Source organism: Atractosteus spatula, chromosome 7 (assembly GCF_055471065.1).
Source record: "Atractosteus spatula isolate fAtrSpa1 chromosome 7, fAtrSpa1.hap1, whole genome shotgun sequence".
NCBI classification, from domain to species: domain Eukaryota; kingdom Metazoa; phylum Chordata; class Actinopteri; order Semionotiformes; family Lepisosteidae; genus Atractosteus; species Atractosteus spatula.
Genome location: NC_142712.1, coordinates 61,002,005 through 61,019,658, shown reverse-complemented (window position 1 = coordinate 61,019,658; position 17,654 = coordinate 61,002,005). Strand labels below are relative to the sequence as shown.

The following is a 17,654-nucleotide window of genomic DNA, read 5'->3' as shown; positions in this document are numbered from 1 at the left end:
TACTTCAAAGTTTAAGAAAATGACTTCTTTTAAATAGCGTACCTGAAAAAAGAGTAGATTGGTATATGGTGAATTAATTACTTAGGTTATGATTTTAGATGGCCCTAAACAGCCGGATTAACCCAACTTAAAAACGGAAAGCAGGTGTTAGAATTCAGGCTTTACTCTCACCAATCCCTTTGGCTTAATCACAGTGAAACAGAGGATGATCTTGATACAACAGACACAAAATCTTCAACCAGTTTAAAATTGTTAGGAAGATTAGGAATTGACAACACATTACAACAGAATGCTACATTTGTGTTAACAGATTGCCTAGAGTTTGTGTAGCTGTGATCATTGAGGAGATGAACTTGCAAAACTACAACAAAACAGAAAATAAATGACAAAAGTGAAAATAATTATAGGTGCTTATAAATCTATTAAATAATTATGATTATCAGGTGATATGCTATATTGTGTCACTGTAAGTTTTACTAATCAGTGCTATGTAATTTTTTCATGTGCTTGTCCATATTATAACTCCACAAAAAAACATTGGTTGCAGCAATGGCTCACAACTGAGTCACACATACAAATGCAAATGTAAACCCTGAATGATTATGTAGTCTTTAAGATTCAACTACATTTTTTCTGATAAAAGGAGGGGTTAATAAAAAAAAACATCTTGTGAAGTTGGGACTTGTCTTTTGTTGCAGTGGTAGGATTTGGAAAAAGTTCAACTTTCCTTTTCAGCCAGGCAGAAGAGTAACAGCTGGATGACCAACATGGAGGCAAGGTGTGAGACTACCAACCCCTGAGCCAGTATATCACCAGATTACACATGCACCTTTAGGTGGTCTGTCACGAGGCTCCTAAGATGTACCAGAGGTGCTCTTTCCTTTTAGAAAAGCCTGCTCCCCCCACCCAAAAAACACATTGGTATTAGCCAACAAAAGATCTTCACTTCCTCTTCTGCTGTTGAAGAACTCTTCAGTTCTCTTTACCACTGGAAGAGCCAGAATAGACGAATTCCTGTCAAACGTCTCTTAGCTCTCCACTTCTCTTGCTTGCACAATAGTGAAGAGTTTATTTAATTCCCTGGAACCCCTGGCACACATACTCAGGCTTTCCCACCCATAGCCCATAGCCTTGAGCTGGAAGAGACCAGACCCCCGTCAAACTCAACTGGGCTCACCCTTCCACAGCCAGTAGTCCCTTAACTAGGGCAAAACCTGTTCCCAGTCTCATCTGAGACCTACTTGTGCACCTTACTCACTATTACTCACTATTTTCCAACTATAAAAACTATAAACCAAATGCTGCTCCATAGAGACAATGGAGAATTCAAGTTAATCCAGCAATACAGTACACTAGAAAAACAAAAGCTTCTGTAGTTAATCCAATCAATAACAAAAATAATAATAATAAAAAACTTTATTTTATGTAGCACCTTTAAAGGAGGCTACTCAAAGCGCTTTACAGAGCAACAATAAAAAAATACACAATACATACACAATGGCATGAAATCTGACAGGAAATTAGTACAAGGACTCCAGGATAGAAACGGAGTGATCACTTGCACTAGACCTGGTCAGGATTCTGTCAGCCATATTTTGGATGTGTGAAACAACTGAACAGTGAAACCCCAGTAAGTAGAGCATTACAGTAGTCAATTCTGGAGAAGACAAACATGTTGACCAGCTTTTAAGCAACTGTTAGAAATAACATAGAACCTATCTGGCGATATTTCTGAGGTGAAAGAATGATGTTTTGACAACATGTTGCACATGTGGCTCAAAAGTCAAGCCTAAATCAAATATCACCCCCAAGCTTTTCAATTTTAACTGAAGCACAAGTACAGTACCATCCACAGATAGGGTTACTGCATTGGCTTTACAATGTCAATGGGAGGAGACAATAAGCATGACTTCAGTCTTGTCACAGTTTAGATGAAGGAAGTTTTGAGTCATCCATGTTTTTAATGTCAGAGATGCAACTAGAACAGAAACAGATGTAGATTTGAGCATCATCAGAATAGAAATTATAATCTTTTAATTGATTCAATGATGTCATTTTCAATTGGACTGACAGTTGGCTGCTGAAATTAAAGCACAGGAGCTGAATAAACACTCCTGTTATCTAAACTTTCCACAATTCACAACACCACTAACACACTGTCCCTCATTGAAGTGTAGGCACAAGCTCAGACACAGCCCCCCCCATCCTCTCCACCAGACTGCTGTTATACTGATTGCTACTACTCCTGAGAAATGTCCAATTAAGCACAGGGCCAGTCAACTGATCCCTATTCTGCCTGTGGAGTTCCATTCCCCTGGAGTCTAATCAGTCAGTCAAGGCAAGTGAGCCTACTTTGCTCTTAAGAAGGAAGAGGTTTTAACTAAGCCTCAGCTTGCTGCGTCACAGACGGCAGAACAAGGGTTGTATTTTTAAGGAAGTTAAGAAGTTTTAATGTAGAAAGCTCAACACTGACATTTTATTTATAAGAGCATTATTCACAGCATTTAACCTTTTGTATTCAGAGCTGGAGAGGTGCCTTGTCCTTAGGGAACAAAAATGCGTTGAATGAAGTGATCGGGACTGGTGGCAAGATTACTGGTGCATCTTCGGACTCAATAACATGTCTAACAGATCAACATATCATTACTCTTGGGCATAAAATTTTGGATGACCCCTCTCGTGCACTTTTTTTAGAATATACACAAGAAGAGGTACTAAATCCCCTGTATAAAGACTAAGAGAAAATGCACTTCTTTATACCTAAAATCATTCAATTGTTGAACAATGAAAAGGTTGTTTACAGGTAGGTAGCAATTTTATTATTGTTTTTGTTTTTAGACTCTTCATAGGCTAATTGTTTTTTAATCTTATAGTACCGCAAGAGTTCTCATTGAGCGATGCTGTTGAATATTATTTTGTAGTATGATATTGTCATATATGTTATATGTTTATGACCTCTTCCTCTTATGGGCAAAAAGGTTAATTCAATTTAAACTCAAATGGATAGATCATATCATTGCATTGCTTTAGATCTCCGTTGTGCTAAAGATGTTTTTTCCTGCTTCTGTGTCTTCAGTATTTGCCATTAGAAAAATCTTTGTATGCCATGGGTGGAGCACATTCCATCAAAATATAATTTCAGAGAAGGATGAGTTACATTCTGCTTTCTGGTTCTATGAATTGGTGTATGTTTCTATAAAAGAGATTATCCAGAGTTACAAGTTAGAGAGGACTGAAAGGGAAATACGTTTTTCCCGATATGTAAAATCTCAGTCGTATTGACATCCAATCTCACAGCAAATGATCTCGTAGACCCTGGTTAGTGGTCTGTGTTGGCCAGATAGTACATTATGTTCAAGAGCTATATCATACTCCACATTGGTATAACTCATATACTCCCACCCAGAACACTACACTCTGTTACGTGATGTTAACATGAAGGCGTGTTCAAATGGGTCATTTTGCTTTATCATTTCAGACTGAAGATCACTTCAGAACCATGAAGATGGGAATATGGACATTAAATCTTCTAACTTCTTCTAACTTAAAGATGAATACATGTGTTCAACTTGACCACTTTCAGTCATCTGAATCACATTTTTTTTTTAGAATTTGTATTTCCTTTTGGCAAATCCAAACGTCTTACTCTGGTTTATCTTCAACACCTTTACGATTCCTGCACCTATTTTGTCATGAGCACATAAGCACACAAAATCCTGTTTAAGGTGCAAATGAAAATGTATGCCCTATTGGAGCTCTTTAGACACGAAGGGTACACGATTTGTTTAAGATAGCATACAGCTGTCAACTGATATGATTCAAGCCTAAGATATCCTACCCCACCACAAACCTTGATTTTATCAAACTATTCATTTATAGGAAGGTTGTGGTTCATATCTACTTTTGTTAATGTAACAGATACACATACAGTTCCTACAAACGAACTACTATTTTTAAAATACAAATGTTTCAACAATTCAACAGGAATGCCACTTGCAATAACTTGTCAATGAGTCAAGTTCCTCATCTCCACTGACATTCACAGGATACAGTACCACATTTTGTAGCCATGCCAGTACATTGTTTATTCTTTCTCAATCTTAATAACCTATGAGCTAATAGAGACGTCATACTGGTTATGTTTCACAACTGGCTCAATATAACACAACCTTAAAGGTAACATCAATTTAGTCATATAGTTTGATTATTTTATAATTTTATCAGATCCTGATACTTCTACTAAGTACTTTTGGGCAGAATATGCTGTCATTAAGTAGTAGTTTATAACCAAATATAATAAAAACACATTTATCTTTAACATTCCTGCTACAAATATACCTGATATAAAACTTGTAATGTGCTGATACTATAAACTTATGATGTTAAGTTTTATGTATAAAACACATGTACGATTACAGGGTATGGGATTTAAACTTTAACCAACCAATTCACAGAAAACTGGTCAGTCTTATGCAACCTGGTGTTGTAACAGAAGAAATAAGGTTCTTGATCCCGAGATGAAGTAAAACAGATGAGTTTATTGCATGCAAGGAACAATAAAGCCGAAGTCTTGTTTCCCGCAAGAAACAACAAAACCGAAGTATTGTTCCCCATACTGGTACAAACTTTTGGGTTATATAGTGTCTTCTTGTCCGTTTCTGACGTCACTCGGTCTGATGGTAAAGAGGGGGTTTCATGGTATTTGGCCAGTTTACGATGTCCTGACCAAATGGTCAGTTTAAGATTACATCCAGGGGGGTTCCTAGCTTGCATCTGCAATCCTTATCAGTTAACCCCCTTTCCTGCCATAAACCCCAGTTTGTGACTTAGAAGTCTAAACCTCATACAGAAAGGATTAAATTCAAAACCCCGTCTTCACATCTTTCTTCACTGGTTTTCCACAAATGTTCATTTAAAAATATTTCAAGTTATACATTTTAAATACTTTTTTTTCTAAATAGAAACAGAAATACTGTTGTATCAACTTTTTTATACAGTATACTATTTTTCTGTTTGTGGCTATATTTTAAAATATTTACTCAATGTCTCAAAATGACTTGGCACTCTGATTTTTTAAGAATTTGTAGTTGCAGAGTAAGTACAGAGGCCTTTGAAGCCTGAGTGGAAAATAAAATCAAATATATTGATTGTCCACAAACCCCCCAAAAAAAACATTTGAACAGAATGAAAGAGAACCAAATCTAAATCTATATCTAAATTTTAAAAACTATCTTCCTTATTCCTTATACAACTATGGATAATATTCCATACCTGAAGTTATAAGAAACATAATTTTTCACTTGTAATATTTCTTGTGCACTGAAGAAGTGACCAACAAGAGCATACACACATTGTGCAGACGCTGGACATTTAATCTGCAAGAAGATCAGGGGTCAGAATTGTAATCATATTTGAAATATGATTTTTATGTAACTTTTGTTTTATTACAAAAATGAATGTGACTGTTTTTTTGGGGTCTTGTCAAGTTTTCCTTCTAGTAGCAAAATATGATATGTAAATGTCAAACATTTCTTGGAAAAACAAGAAACAAATCTTGAAAATGTGATGCTAGTACCAAAATATGTCCTCAAATTTAAAAAAGACATTTTTAAATGACATCTTAGCTACACAGTTTGAGTAATTCCAAAAACCGTAGGTTTGCTTTAAAAAAATTAGCATTTTATAATCTTTGGTAAGATTTATTCATTTGTTACTCTAGAAAAAAAGTACCAAGTTAATAATTTAACAAATCAAATCCCGTGTCATTAGTAGGGCCTGTCCTTGCCTATTCCAGAGCAGGAGGGAAGAAAGTTGGGCTTTGAAAGTTGAGAGGTTTTCAGTTAAAGTAACATACCAAAAAAATCTTGAAGGTGTAAATTTATGACACATTGTTTAATGGAAGCAATGGAAATGCTATTTTTCAGTTGAAGCAGGAAGTGTGCTGTGAATATAACGGATTGGGCACAGTAAGTTTGACCAATTACAGTACAAGTAGCTCACAAAGTCCCAAGATTGACTGTTTCACAATGCCCTTCCCACCTGCAGGAATTCAATAACCAATGAGTTCACAGGGTTATGTCATATGACTGCCTTTCCAAACAAATGCCTGAATATTGGACAGTTTTGAAATGTAAGTATACATTCCTTTTCTGTCATTGCCAATGCTACAGTACAAAGGAGTAGCTATACTTCCTACAGTACAAAGTAGTAGCTATACTTCCATAGTGTAGGCTCCTGTATTATATGTATTGCAGGAAAAACTCAAAAAATTAATCCAAACGTCCCGAAAGGCAGGACATACACAATTCCAGCTCTGAAAGGTATGTTTTGTTTTTGTTTTGTTTTTTCCACACTGGGCAGAGTGTTACTGGATCTCCTGCTCATTTCTGTTTTCTGCCAGCTGGTTGTATGTTTTCTGTTTGATTTTAATTTTAAACTAGGAGTTTCTGTTTGTGGTTGTGTAATGGTATTTGTACGGAAAATGGTTATATCTATTCTCTAAAATAAAAAAAACTTAAAAAAGCTTAAAGAAAAAGCCCTGTTTTAGTGGAAATAAAACATGTTCTTTCCAAACATGTTGAAATAAAACATGTCTTTCCAAATCTCAAAAGCACATTTTAAACTCCCACACCTTGCATGGATAAAAAAGGTTTTGGCAGGGGTTAATCACAGAAGAGGATAAATTCACAGCAAACATTGACATTAAACCCTTTTTAATGGCTAAGATTAAGCACATTTATTACATACACTCAGTGAACTGCAGCAGATCCATTGCAGCACCTACTGTGCAACACAAAATGCAATTGTACATGTATTCAAAATCTTTCTGTTATTTGTATTGGCATAAGTAAATAACTTCTCCTTCTTTGCTCACAGGTGCTATAGTTCTGCATAAAATTCAGTAAGTCACAGCAAAATCTGTTCGATATTACACCTTGGTGGAGGATTAGCTACCCTATTCTCAAAAGAAGATACTACAAGAGACTATTTTTAAAGAAACAATATCACTAATGGCTCAGTGGATGAAATTCAAGAAAATGACAAACAGCACATCGGGGTGGAAACGGCACAAGTTTACAAACACTGCTGCTTTTTCTTTTATTTGTCTGTCTTTCACTGTCATTCTCTGGCAGACTAAAAAACTCACCTGCCCCCTCGATGACTTGCACCCGAGGAAAATTCGACACCTTGAGGAGGAAAAGGATGTCCTCACTTGCTCCAGAATCATCCAAGGGGATACAGAGGCCATTGAGGAAGCACTTCGAAGCAGGATTCTTGTTGCAAATAAGAAAAAACCTTTAACAGAAGCTTACTTTTTAAACATTACGCGGAACTGCGAAGCTTATGTTCAAGAAAGAAAGTTCATCACATTCCCGCTGAGCAAAGAGGAAAAGGACTTCCCCATTGCCTACTCCATGGTGGTCCATGAAAAAATTGAGATGTTTGAGAGGCTTCTGCGCACCATATACACCCCTCAGAATGTGTACTGCGTGCACGTGGATCAGAAATCTTCAGAGGAGTTCAAGAATGCTGTAAAAGCCATTGTGTCCTGCTTTCCAAATGTATTTTTGGCCAGAAAACTGGAAAAGGTCATCTACGCCTCTTGGTCAAGGGTGCAGGCAGACTTGAACTGCATGGAGGACTTGCTGAACTCAACTGTACAATGGAGGTATCTGCTCAACACCTGTGGCACCGATTTTCCCATTAAAACCAATGTGGAAATCGTGCAAGCCCTCAAAGCCCTGAATGGCAGGAACAGCCTTGAATCAGAGTCCACCCCGACGCACAAAAAAGAACGCTGGTTGTACCATTACGAGGCCAAAGATTACATAAGTAGGACTGAAACCAAAAAGAGCCCCCCTCCCATTGGCTCCCCCATGTTCGCCGGTAACGCGTACTTTGTCGTTACCAGGGATTTTGTCAAACACGTGTTTGAAAACCCGGAGACACAGAAGCTACTTGAATGGGAAAAGGACACCTACAGCCCTGATGAGCACCTTTGGGCGACGCTGCAGAGGATGCCTGGGGTGCCGGGGTCGAATCCCATCAACGAGAAATTCCACACCTCCGACATGACTGCCATTGCTCGACTGGTAAAATGGCAGGATTTGGAAGGCGACATTCGGAAAGGATCCCCCTATCCACGCTGTACGGGTGTTCACCGCAGAGCGGTCTGTGTCTATGGATCTGGGGACCTCCACTGGATGTTGCATCAACATCACCTCTTTGCCAATAAGTTTGATCCTGAAGTGGATGACACAGCTATCAAATGTCTTGAGGTTTACCTTCGCTTGAAAGCGCTTCACAACATAGATTTACATGCACAATATGCCCCTGAATAAGGGATTGCTTTCATATCCACATAAATACATGAAATAACAAAGCGGACACATAACAGGAGGGCACATATATTCAAACTAAAACCTGATGCAGCAACAAAGAAAGGTCACTACTGACAAAGAACTACATTTAAGTCTAAACTTTCACAATTTAAGATGAGTTCACAAATATTTTCTTAAATTAGGATTTACTTTATTAGTTGCAATGGTACTTTACTTTCAATAACATATTTTTGTAAAGCATTAAAAGCATTAAATAAGATGCAGATGGTAATACAGACCAAACCAGTGAAATATATGAAAATGTCTTTAGACATTTAAATGTTTAATAGAATTATTTATTTGATTTTTTTTTCTGTGGTTTATAGATTAGTTCCTCATTTCCGTTAACTGCACAAACTCCACTTCCACTCCGTGGCAAACCTACTTTTTGTGCTCGATGCCTTCAAATTGTACTGTCCATTTAAATGACTGTTACATTTATTATATTGTATTTCTATACTGCTGTTAGCTCTGAAAACCACAGCCTGATTGTTGTTCACATCCTACAGAAGTAAAAAAAACATAAGGTTTGGCACCAAGAAGGAAGAATCTTGTGTGGGCAAATGCAGCATCATGCATGAAAGCTGCCTTTTCTGTAAAAAAGATGATAGGTGTGTCACCACAGTTTGAAGACAAATTTCATGGCAAATGTAATTATTATGTAATTGACGTTATTGCACAGTTAATGTTTCAAATGTGGGACATATAGCAAAACAGAAATTTTGCTCCAAAACATTACAGCACTTAGCAAATCATATGAGAGTGAAACCTTTTTTCCTGTGGCATTATGGTCGTGTACAGCAGCATGTTCTGAAATATTAAAACAACAAGAAACATCAATAATGTGCCAGTGAAACTATTAGCACACATGAAAAACTGGAAAATATTTTACTCAACAAAAATTAGTTTTGTTGTTGAAATTTGAGGACATATTCCTACATAAACAATAATTACTGTTCTTATACATATTTAAAAAAACTGAACCAATATATTACAAATATATTATGGTCCTTTATTATCTGGGAAATAAAAAAAAATTACCTACAAATTATGTGAAGGGCAAATCCATTTAGGGATTGTACATATTTAACTAAAAAATCACATGAATACCACTAGTATGAGAAACTGTAGAAATTGTTTTCTGGATGAAGTACAAATGAAATGTACTTGGACTCATTACGTGACCTATCAAACACTGGCAGGTGTTTGGCAATTCACAATTTTCAATGGAGTGCCTGATGGCAAAATTAAATAATAATTTACCTTTAAAAACCAGGAGAAATCAACTGCAACGATTAGCTGAATGAACATTTTGGTTTACAGCAGTTACTACGAAGGCTGGTGTCTCTTTTAAATAAAATTTTATTAAACAAATCTCAAGCTAAACAAACAGTTATCAACTGAAAGAAAAGTTTGGATATGAAATTTATTAAAAAAAAGGTCATGCAATTTCTGATGACATGGCTGATCCATTTGCAGTTTCACATTTCCCATTCCATATTTACAGGGTTGAAATCTCTGGGCTTTACAGAAGTCACTGCAATAAATTATATATACAGTCCTGGCTGTGTGAGCTTTTCCTTGTGAGCCAGGGATCCTCCAACAATACCAGTTTCACAAAACTCACTCCATGTAAATTCACTCAGCAGCATTGGAACCGGTGTCTGTAATGAAAGTAATGTTACAAATGTTTTTATGTTCACAAAAATTGTGTGGAGTGCAGCAATAATATATTAAAGGTGTAGCACAGATAACGTTTCCCCCTACGTTTGTTACTTTTACTAGCAACATTATCTTCTATAGTCATTCGCTGATGCTTGTTTCTGCTCAGAATGTTATTTTATATTCAAAGTTACTTAGTCAGAAAAAAGACCTTGCATTATCTTTAAAACATATGAAACATATCTAGTGGAATGTCAAATGACTGTTTGCATGGTCACCCTTTTATGATGATTCATCAATTGAGCAAAAGTTACTAATTTATACACTAACCCACCCTAACCCTTTCCTGGAAAGCGGAACTTTTCATATTGTTGCCAAGCTAATAGGTGCCTCCGAATCCTTGTGACACGACACAGAATGGTCAGTGTGACCAATAGTCCACAATTTTGCCTTTTCTGGTCATGATCACAAGGGGGGCTTCTGCATCCTTTCACAGGGGTTCAAAACACCTGTCTTAGATTACATTCCACACACTACTTTTTCTTTTTACAGCAGCTTTTCATTCCAACCTGCACAATCCGGACATGACATTTCAATTCCTCTTTCACCCACAAACCCAATATTCTCCATCCCTCTCTTCCTTTGCTGCCCCACTGCCTTCTGTCATATACCTGCTCCAACCCTCTCCATTTGCCTCTTTCTTTCTGCGCTGCAGTACGGTAAAGTGGGACATCCAGTGATCACTTATCCAGTATCACCACTTAAGCCCATTGTGAGAGGTGTTGATGGGGTCTGTTAATTTAGCCTCAAACAAAAGTTACACTAAGATGCCATAAAGCTAGCTTGCTTTAGCAGCCCCAGTGGCTTAACACTACATGATAAAAGACAGGAACAACACCCACAAACAGGATGAACCAGACCAATGTCTGCTGCATATCAAAGGACAGAACCTAGAGCAAGACAGAGTAGGACAAGAAGTAATTACATATCAAAGAACAGGACAAGCACTCAGATTGAGAAACAACCAGTCTTCTGACTGTATACAAGAGCTGGGAAACCCTTGCAGTTGGTCTGTTCTGTGGGGCAGACCCGGCGCGCGTTGTTGGACTTATTGAGCTCAATAAAACTGAATCTGCACAAGACTGTGTCCTGCTCCTCTGATGAAGAATTTCCCACGACAATGGCATTCACCTTTACACGATCATTTCATGACTGTACACCGTTTAAAACAATAATTAACATTACTTAAAGAGAATCGACTAACATTTATATACATGTAAAAATCTCATTTTTGGTAAACATTTAAACAGCAAAACACAAAATAAAAAAACAGACACTGCAGAATTCTTGCCCCGATGAAAATTTTAGACCTATTTTTTTACTGAAACCTTGAAACTACACCTTTCAGTTTAATACAAAGGAGCCAGACTGAGTCACCAAAGAACATTTCATACATTATTTTGCATCCATGAAGAAAAAGGAACAAAATTAAAAGAATAGGCCAAAGCCTACACTTACTTTTCCCATCACAAGCGACGATTTTTACTTTGTCCACTTTCACCAAATCGGTCACTTCCCTGAACTCAACATCGTTCAGGACAAACGTCCAGACATTGTCACAGAATCTGTATGTGTTCAATGATCCCTAAAAAAGGATAAATACTTGTGATACAGGACCATTGCAACATGAAAATGGGGTCGCTTTAATGTGTAATAAGTCAAATAAAAAAGTATCATTTCTATTAAGAATATGCTACTTATCAGTTTGTTACATGCACACGAATTATAAAAAGAGGAAATGAGTGCTTTGATATTATTCATTTAATTACATAGATATTACACAGAATTTCAGGCAGCACTTTGATCTTCTTCCACTAAGATTAAGTCACATTCACTTAACTCGCACTGTATGACAGACATTTTAGCAACCAGCTGCCTTAGACTGAACAATTAAACATGAGCCAGGGGATGAAAGAGGAAGCTCAAATGGGCTGAATGGCCTCCTCTCATGTTGTCTCCCTTCTTTTGTTCTTGGCCAAATACACCTGACTGGTACAGCCTGTACTGATCACTTTGGTACGTCAATAATGCCCTCTTGTGGTACAGCACAAGAGCACCAATGTACTTTTACACCATAGAATAAGTCTGCAAATATTTTCTATTGATTAAACAATTATTGAAATTAAAATGGAATGCAGACACTGAAGCCTCTGCAGGCTGTAGTCTGAAACATCTACACTGCATATACAGTGGGCATAGAAAGTCACCGCCCCCTTTCAAAAGAAGACAAATAAAATCAGACGGTTTCCAGTTTTATTTACACATTTTATCCTGCAATATCCACATGAAACAATTATACAAATTTATGAAAAAATAATATAAATAAAAAAGTAGAATAACTGGGTTGGATGAGAGAACATCCCCCTGAGTTAAGACTTGGTGGAAGCAGCTTTTGCTTGAATTACAGCCTTGAGTCTGTTTGGATACATCTCTACCAACTCTGCACACCTAGAGGGAGGAATATTTGCCCGTTCTTCCTTACGGAAGCTCAATCAAACTGCGTGGTGACCCTTGATGGACTGCCCTCTTCAAGTCATGCCAACGATTTTCGATGGGATTGAGGTCGGGGCTCTGACTAGGCCACTCCAGGACATTCACCTTCCTGTCCTTCAGCCACTGTACGGTTGCTTTGGCGGTGTGCTTTGGGTCATTGTCATGTTGAAAGGCGAACCATCTTCCCATCTTCAACTTCCTGGCTGAGGGCTGCAGGTTTTCTTCAACTATTTGCCTGTATTCTGCACCATCTATCTTCCCTTCTTTCCTGACAAGCGCCCCAGTCCCAGCTGAAGAGACCCCCACAACAGGACGCTGCCACCACCATGCTTCACTGTAGGACTGGTGTTCTTTGGATGGCAAGATGTACTGAGTTTTCACCAGACATACCGTTTTGCATTCTAGCCAAAAAGTTCGATTTTGGTCTCATCTGAACACAGCATCTTTAAGGTGCTTTTTAGCAAAACATAAATGAGACTTGATGTAGCTTTTTTTGTTTTTAAGGAGTGGCTTTTTTTCTTGCCACGCTCCCATATAGGCCAGATTTGCGGAGCGCTTGTGATTTTGTTGTCACATGCACACAATGACCAGTCTTTGCCATAAAGGACTTTAGCTTGTTCAAAGTTGCCATCGGCCTCTTGGTAGCCTCTCTGATCAGTCTCCTCCTTGCTCGGCCGTCCAGATCTAGGCAAGGTCTGGGTGGTGCCACATGCTTTCCACTTCTTCATGATGGTCTTGACAGTACTCCATTGGATACCTAAAGCCTTTGAAATCTTTTTATACCCATCTTTATCTCAAAGTTCTTTTGAAAGCACATTTCCACCCATAGTGGATTCTTTGCTTTGAAATGCACTTCCAAGCAGTGGAATCTTCTAGAAACAGCTGCTTTTATTCTGAACTAATCAAAAGCACCACAATTGCTCACAGGTGCAAGCTAATTAGTTTGTTCTGTGAGGTGTAAGGTGATTGGTTATACCTGAGCAGGTTTACAAATGCAATTGTAAGGGGGTGTTCACTTATCCAAATAAGGTATTTTACCATTTTAATATTAATTCATTTTCAGAATGATTTAGACTTTTATTTTTATTTGGATAATGTGGGTAACTGTGTGTAAATAAAAACAAATTAAATTAGGCTTGTTCCACTTTTATTTTCAGAGTGTCATACAACAAAGGGTACACATTTTGAAAGGGGGTGGTGACTTTCTATACCCACTGTATACAGTACCTTGTAAAAACATTCAGACCCTTTAAAAGTTTTCAAATGTTGCGTGATTACAAATGATGCCTACACATCTTTTTTTCCCAACCAGTATTTTTATTGCAAACTCACATCACGCACAAACAGAAATTTTTTAAAGACAAAATTAGTTATTTGTCAGCTGGTATGTTAAAGGGTCTGAATACTTTTGAAAAGCACTGTATAGGCATGTAACAGGATGTGTTCAGACTCTGTTTAAATTCTGCGGAATATAACTAAACTTGTGTTATAATGTGGCACATACAGGGTTGAGGTAAGGCCTTACTGCTTTGATTACGTCAGTTTTGTGGATTCTGATACATCTTAGCAAGCAAAGGGATCATTGGAACCTGAAATATAACCCTGATTACTGTACCATACATTTCTGTTATTTCAATATAAAACCCACCTTCAGCCCTCAGTGTGTGTACTCTATTAATATAGAGCCAAAATTCCCATTGGCCCTTACCAATCATGGCTTCCTAATAATCCCCATCTATGAATTGGCTTAATTACTCAGCTCTCCTCCCCATTGAGAGCTGATGTGTGGTGAGCGTTCTGATACGACTATGGCTGCCGTCGCATCATCCAGGTGGGGCTGCACATTGGTGGTGGTGGAGGGGAGTCCCCATTACCTGTAAAGTGCTTTGAGTGGAGTGTCCAGAAAAGCTCTATATAAGTGTAAGCAATTATTATTATTAATATTAAGGCTAACTAAGACTTAAGACGCTAGGGTTAGCCTGCAGTAATAGATCTCAGTCCTCCAGGAATACCTTGAAACAGCTGATGTTTTTGCCAACATCAAAGGAACACATTACAATGAATATAATACTCACCCGGAAGTTGACCCTGTTTCGCACCCTATTAGCCAGTGCTGTGTTAATAGCCTTGTCAAACTGAAGCAGAACCTGGAGTGCCAGCTGGGGAGTGATCTGTTGGGTCTGTAAACAAGGAAAACCCTACATCTAATAAGAGTACTGCAGTCTGGTAATTAAAACTCGTTTGATTATACAAAAGTCTTAGCTTCCCTGTAATGCTGATGAGCATTAATCATATTTGTTGTGATGTATTAGATGCTTTCAACAGTACGGTGCAATTATAAATGTGCCCCAGACATCTTGGAAGCATAAATATTTTCTTTAAAAAAAGTATTCCATATGAAATTGACCAATTCCCTTTAGAAAAAAAACGTTTCTTATTAGATCAACAACAACTCCTTTATTGCTCTCGGGATTCAAATGAATGATTAACTCCTTTAAGGATTCTGAAGTAAAAGACCTTCTTCACAAACAAAAACACTTGGAAAACAGTCTAAAACAGTTAAAATAATGCACTAAAATAATAACGTTACTTGCAAATGGTTATTGCTGCTTAGGATACATGTTACAGACAACTCGTTTATCTTGAAGTACTATTAAAAGCAGCATATTTAATTACAAACTTAAAAGGTCCAACCTTTCTACCATGACTGGAAAGACTTTTTACTACCCATACGATTCCGACGTTAACGATTAAAACGATAGAAATTTCCAGTACATGTAGGACTCTGCGTAACGTAGCGGACCAGATTATTTGAGGTAACTCTTATGTTCATTATGGAAGGAGTGCTTTCGCACTGCGCTCAGGAAAACTGCTCTTAATAAAGAGGTAGCAGAGCATTTACGAGTATTGGGGGAAGAGAAAGGGGTAGTAGCTCTATTGAGCTTTTATACAATTATAATCAGATATATAGTTTTTCAACCGTCCTTTCGACTTTCTTCGGATCATTCTGAGGAGCTCTTCCTATTACTGTTCGGTGCTCTGTTGAGAACATTAGCCGTTTTGCTCACTCGGGCGTGAAAGATTAAGAACATGATGAACAAAGCTAAAAATCCTTCTTACCTGAATTAGTTCGTCCAGGCTTTCTTGCAAGCTGTTACCCAGTGTGGTATTTCTGTAAAGCTGATATGCCATTGCTCCGAGACGTTAATTTTGTTTAAGTAACTTTATAAGATCCCTTCCTAATGAGGCAATTTGAAACTACCTTGTATTGATATTTCTCTTCCTCCTCCTGCTGTTTTCTCTCGTACAGGAAACGCGAACTCTGCATTGAAGTGCACCGCGTACGGTACGGAGAGAAGGACAAACAGAACAAAGGAAAGAGAACTGATCTGAAAACGAGAATTTCGAGCGCTTCGAATGCTGACGCTGCCTCTCTTAAAACGATTTAAGTTTCTATTGTTCAGGTTTAGGAAACATTAGAAGTGTTGAATAACTTATCTAAATAATATTAGCCTGCCTCTTTAGAGAAATATTTTTTGCAAAGGAATTTAGGAGCGGCTGCATTTAGGTGTCGAGTCTGTAACTGCAAGCACTCAAAAAACGATGAATATTCTTTGAAAAAGCAAGCAATTCCCTTGCGAGTCAACGCTGAAATAACTTAAGAACAGCAGTACGGAACAGTACACTATTTTGTAAAAAATGGTAGTTGAACATTAAATTCTATTAATCACCACTAAGCATCTTCGAACTTCCCAATACCATTTTAATAGTATAAAGGTAGATTTTAGTAAAGTTAAACTTTGATGCACGATCTTGTTTTATACCTGTTCTACTTTACAACTTTAAAAATGATCCAGTTACTTGCAGAATTACAGGAAAGACCCAGGTATTGTTTTGACTGTCTAGGTATTCCTTAGAATCCTATCAGATATGCCCTAGACCAAACCAGTTTCGGGGATTATATTGTGTGAACAGACATGGAAACGGGATGGAACATGTACACTTCCTTGCATATGTGAGATTACATATTATTTCAAAGAATAAACAGTAATAATTCTACTTTAAACATTGTTGCATTACACTATAATTCACGGTATGGAATTCAACTAAAATCTAAGAAGTACTTTATAAAACAAAAATATGTCCTGTACTTTTCACAAATTTTCAGTTAACATTGACATTTGCTTAATGCTATAAGCCAGCCTGCAATGGAATGTGTTGCTATAATTTAAAAAAAAACACACTTGCACTTAATTGTTTGACGTGATGTGTGTTTACTTCACACGATCTTGCAATGTCATTATAAAAATACTTTCTGCACTCTGCAGTAGGTCTTCCTTCCATAACTTTTTTCCCATCTCTTCTGCTTGGTGGCTGTGGTCCACGCAAGATTTTAAGAACAGAGGAAAGTCGAGCTGGCGTTGCGCACACAGACTTGTACCTGAGCGATGGCAGGTTTGAACCAGAGAGAGGCATGTGGATGGGTGTAGTGTCAGCTGTGATTCAAGAGCAGTTGTGGGAAAAACTCTTTGGTTCACACTCTAGGTACTTACTCTCTCCTGGGGTCATGAGAAAAAGCACAAGATTGTGGGTGCAGGCTCTGGAAATGAGGTTTCTCCAAGTAGCTTTTGGACCCCCCTGTCACAGACTCTCAGAACTCAAGCACCGTGAGAGAGCTGCTACCCCTCCAGACCCAGAAGAGCCTGGTGAGGCCAGTTGGGCATCCGAGAAGGATGTGTCTGGGAGGGCACTGCTGATGGGTACTCCCGTCTTCTACTTGGTACATCCCATTAGGCAGAGACACCAAGGCCGAAACAGTGGCCTGGGAATGCTTAGAAATCCCTTGAAGTGAGCTGGAATTTGTGATGTAGGAAAAAGAAGTTTGGTCTTACCCACACCTGCTGTTGCCATGACTTTAGGACAAGCAAACTGAAAATGCATCTAATAGTAACCTTATCCCAGCGTTTATCTAGGCATTTCTTGCAAAGGAGTAGTCTGTTCTAGATGCTGCACCAGCTCTGCATGTAAAGACATACCTCCTCATTTCAGTTCTAAATA

At 37.9% G+C, this 17,654-nt stretch overlaps 2 protein-coding genes across 2 annotated transcripts; one reads left to right on the top strand and one right to left on the bottom strand.

Annotated features, from left to right (window-relative positions):
• The first annotated feature begins 6,154 nt into the window (after window positions 1-6,154).
• On the top strand, window positions 6,155-10,132 carry gcnt3 (glucosaminyl (N-acetyl) transferase 3, mucin type). Its single transcript, XM_088920841.1, has 2 exons — window positions 6,155-6,320; window positions 6,877-10,132. Exon 2 carries the CDS (start codon window positions 7,011-7,013, stop codon window positions 8,340-8,342), a length of 1,332 nt encoding a protein of 443 aa, XP_088776967.1. The 5' UTR covers window positions 6,155-6,320; window positions 6,877-7,010; the 3' UTR covers window positions 8,343-10,132.
• gtf2a2 (general transcription factor IIA, 2) lies at window positions 9,726-15,911 on the bottom strand. The gene is made up of 4 exons (XM_088920842.1): window positions 15,717-15,911; window positions 14,672-14,776; window positions 11,562-11,688; window positions 9,726-10,045 (listed from the first exon to the last, which is right to left on the bottom strand). The coding sequence occupies exons 1-4, from the start codon at window positions 15,786-15,788 to the stop codon at window positions 10,020-10,022; spliced, it is 330 nt and encodes a 109-aa protein (XP_088776968.1). The 5' UTR covers window positions 15,789-15,911; the 3' UTR covers window positions 9,726-10,019.
• Window positions 15,912-17,654: the final 1,743 nt, after the last annotated feature.

Coding starts and splice junctions, on each gene's coding strand:
- gcnt3 (XM_088920841.1), top strand. CDS start 7,011: ATGGCTCAGTGGATGAAATTCAAGAAAATGACAAACAGCACATCGGGG.
- gtf2a2 (XM_088920842.1), bottom strand. CDS start 15,788: ATGGCATATCAGCTTTACAGAAATACCACACTGGGTAACAGCTTGCAA. Junction 14,777..15,716: donor GCCTGGACGAACTAATTCAG/GTAAGAAGGATT, acceptor CCTTGTTTACAG/ACCCAACAGATCACTCCCCA. Junction 10,046..11,561: donor CGTCGCTTGTGATGGGAAAA/GTAAGTGTAGGC, acceptor CTTTCATTACAG/ACACCGGTTCCAATGCTGCT.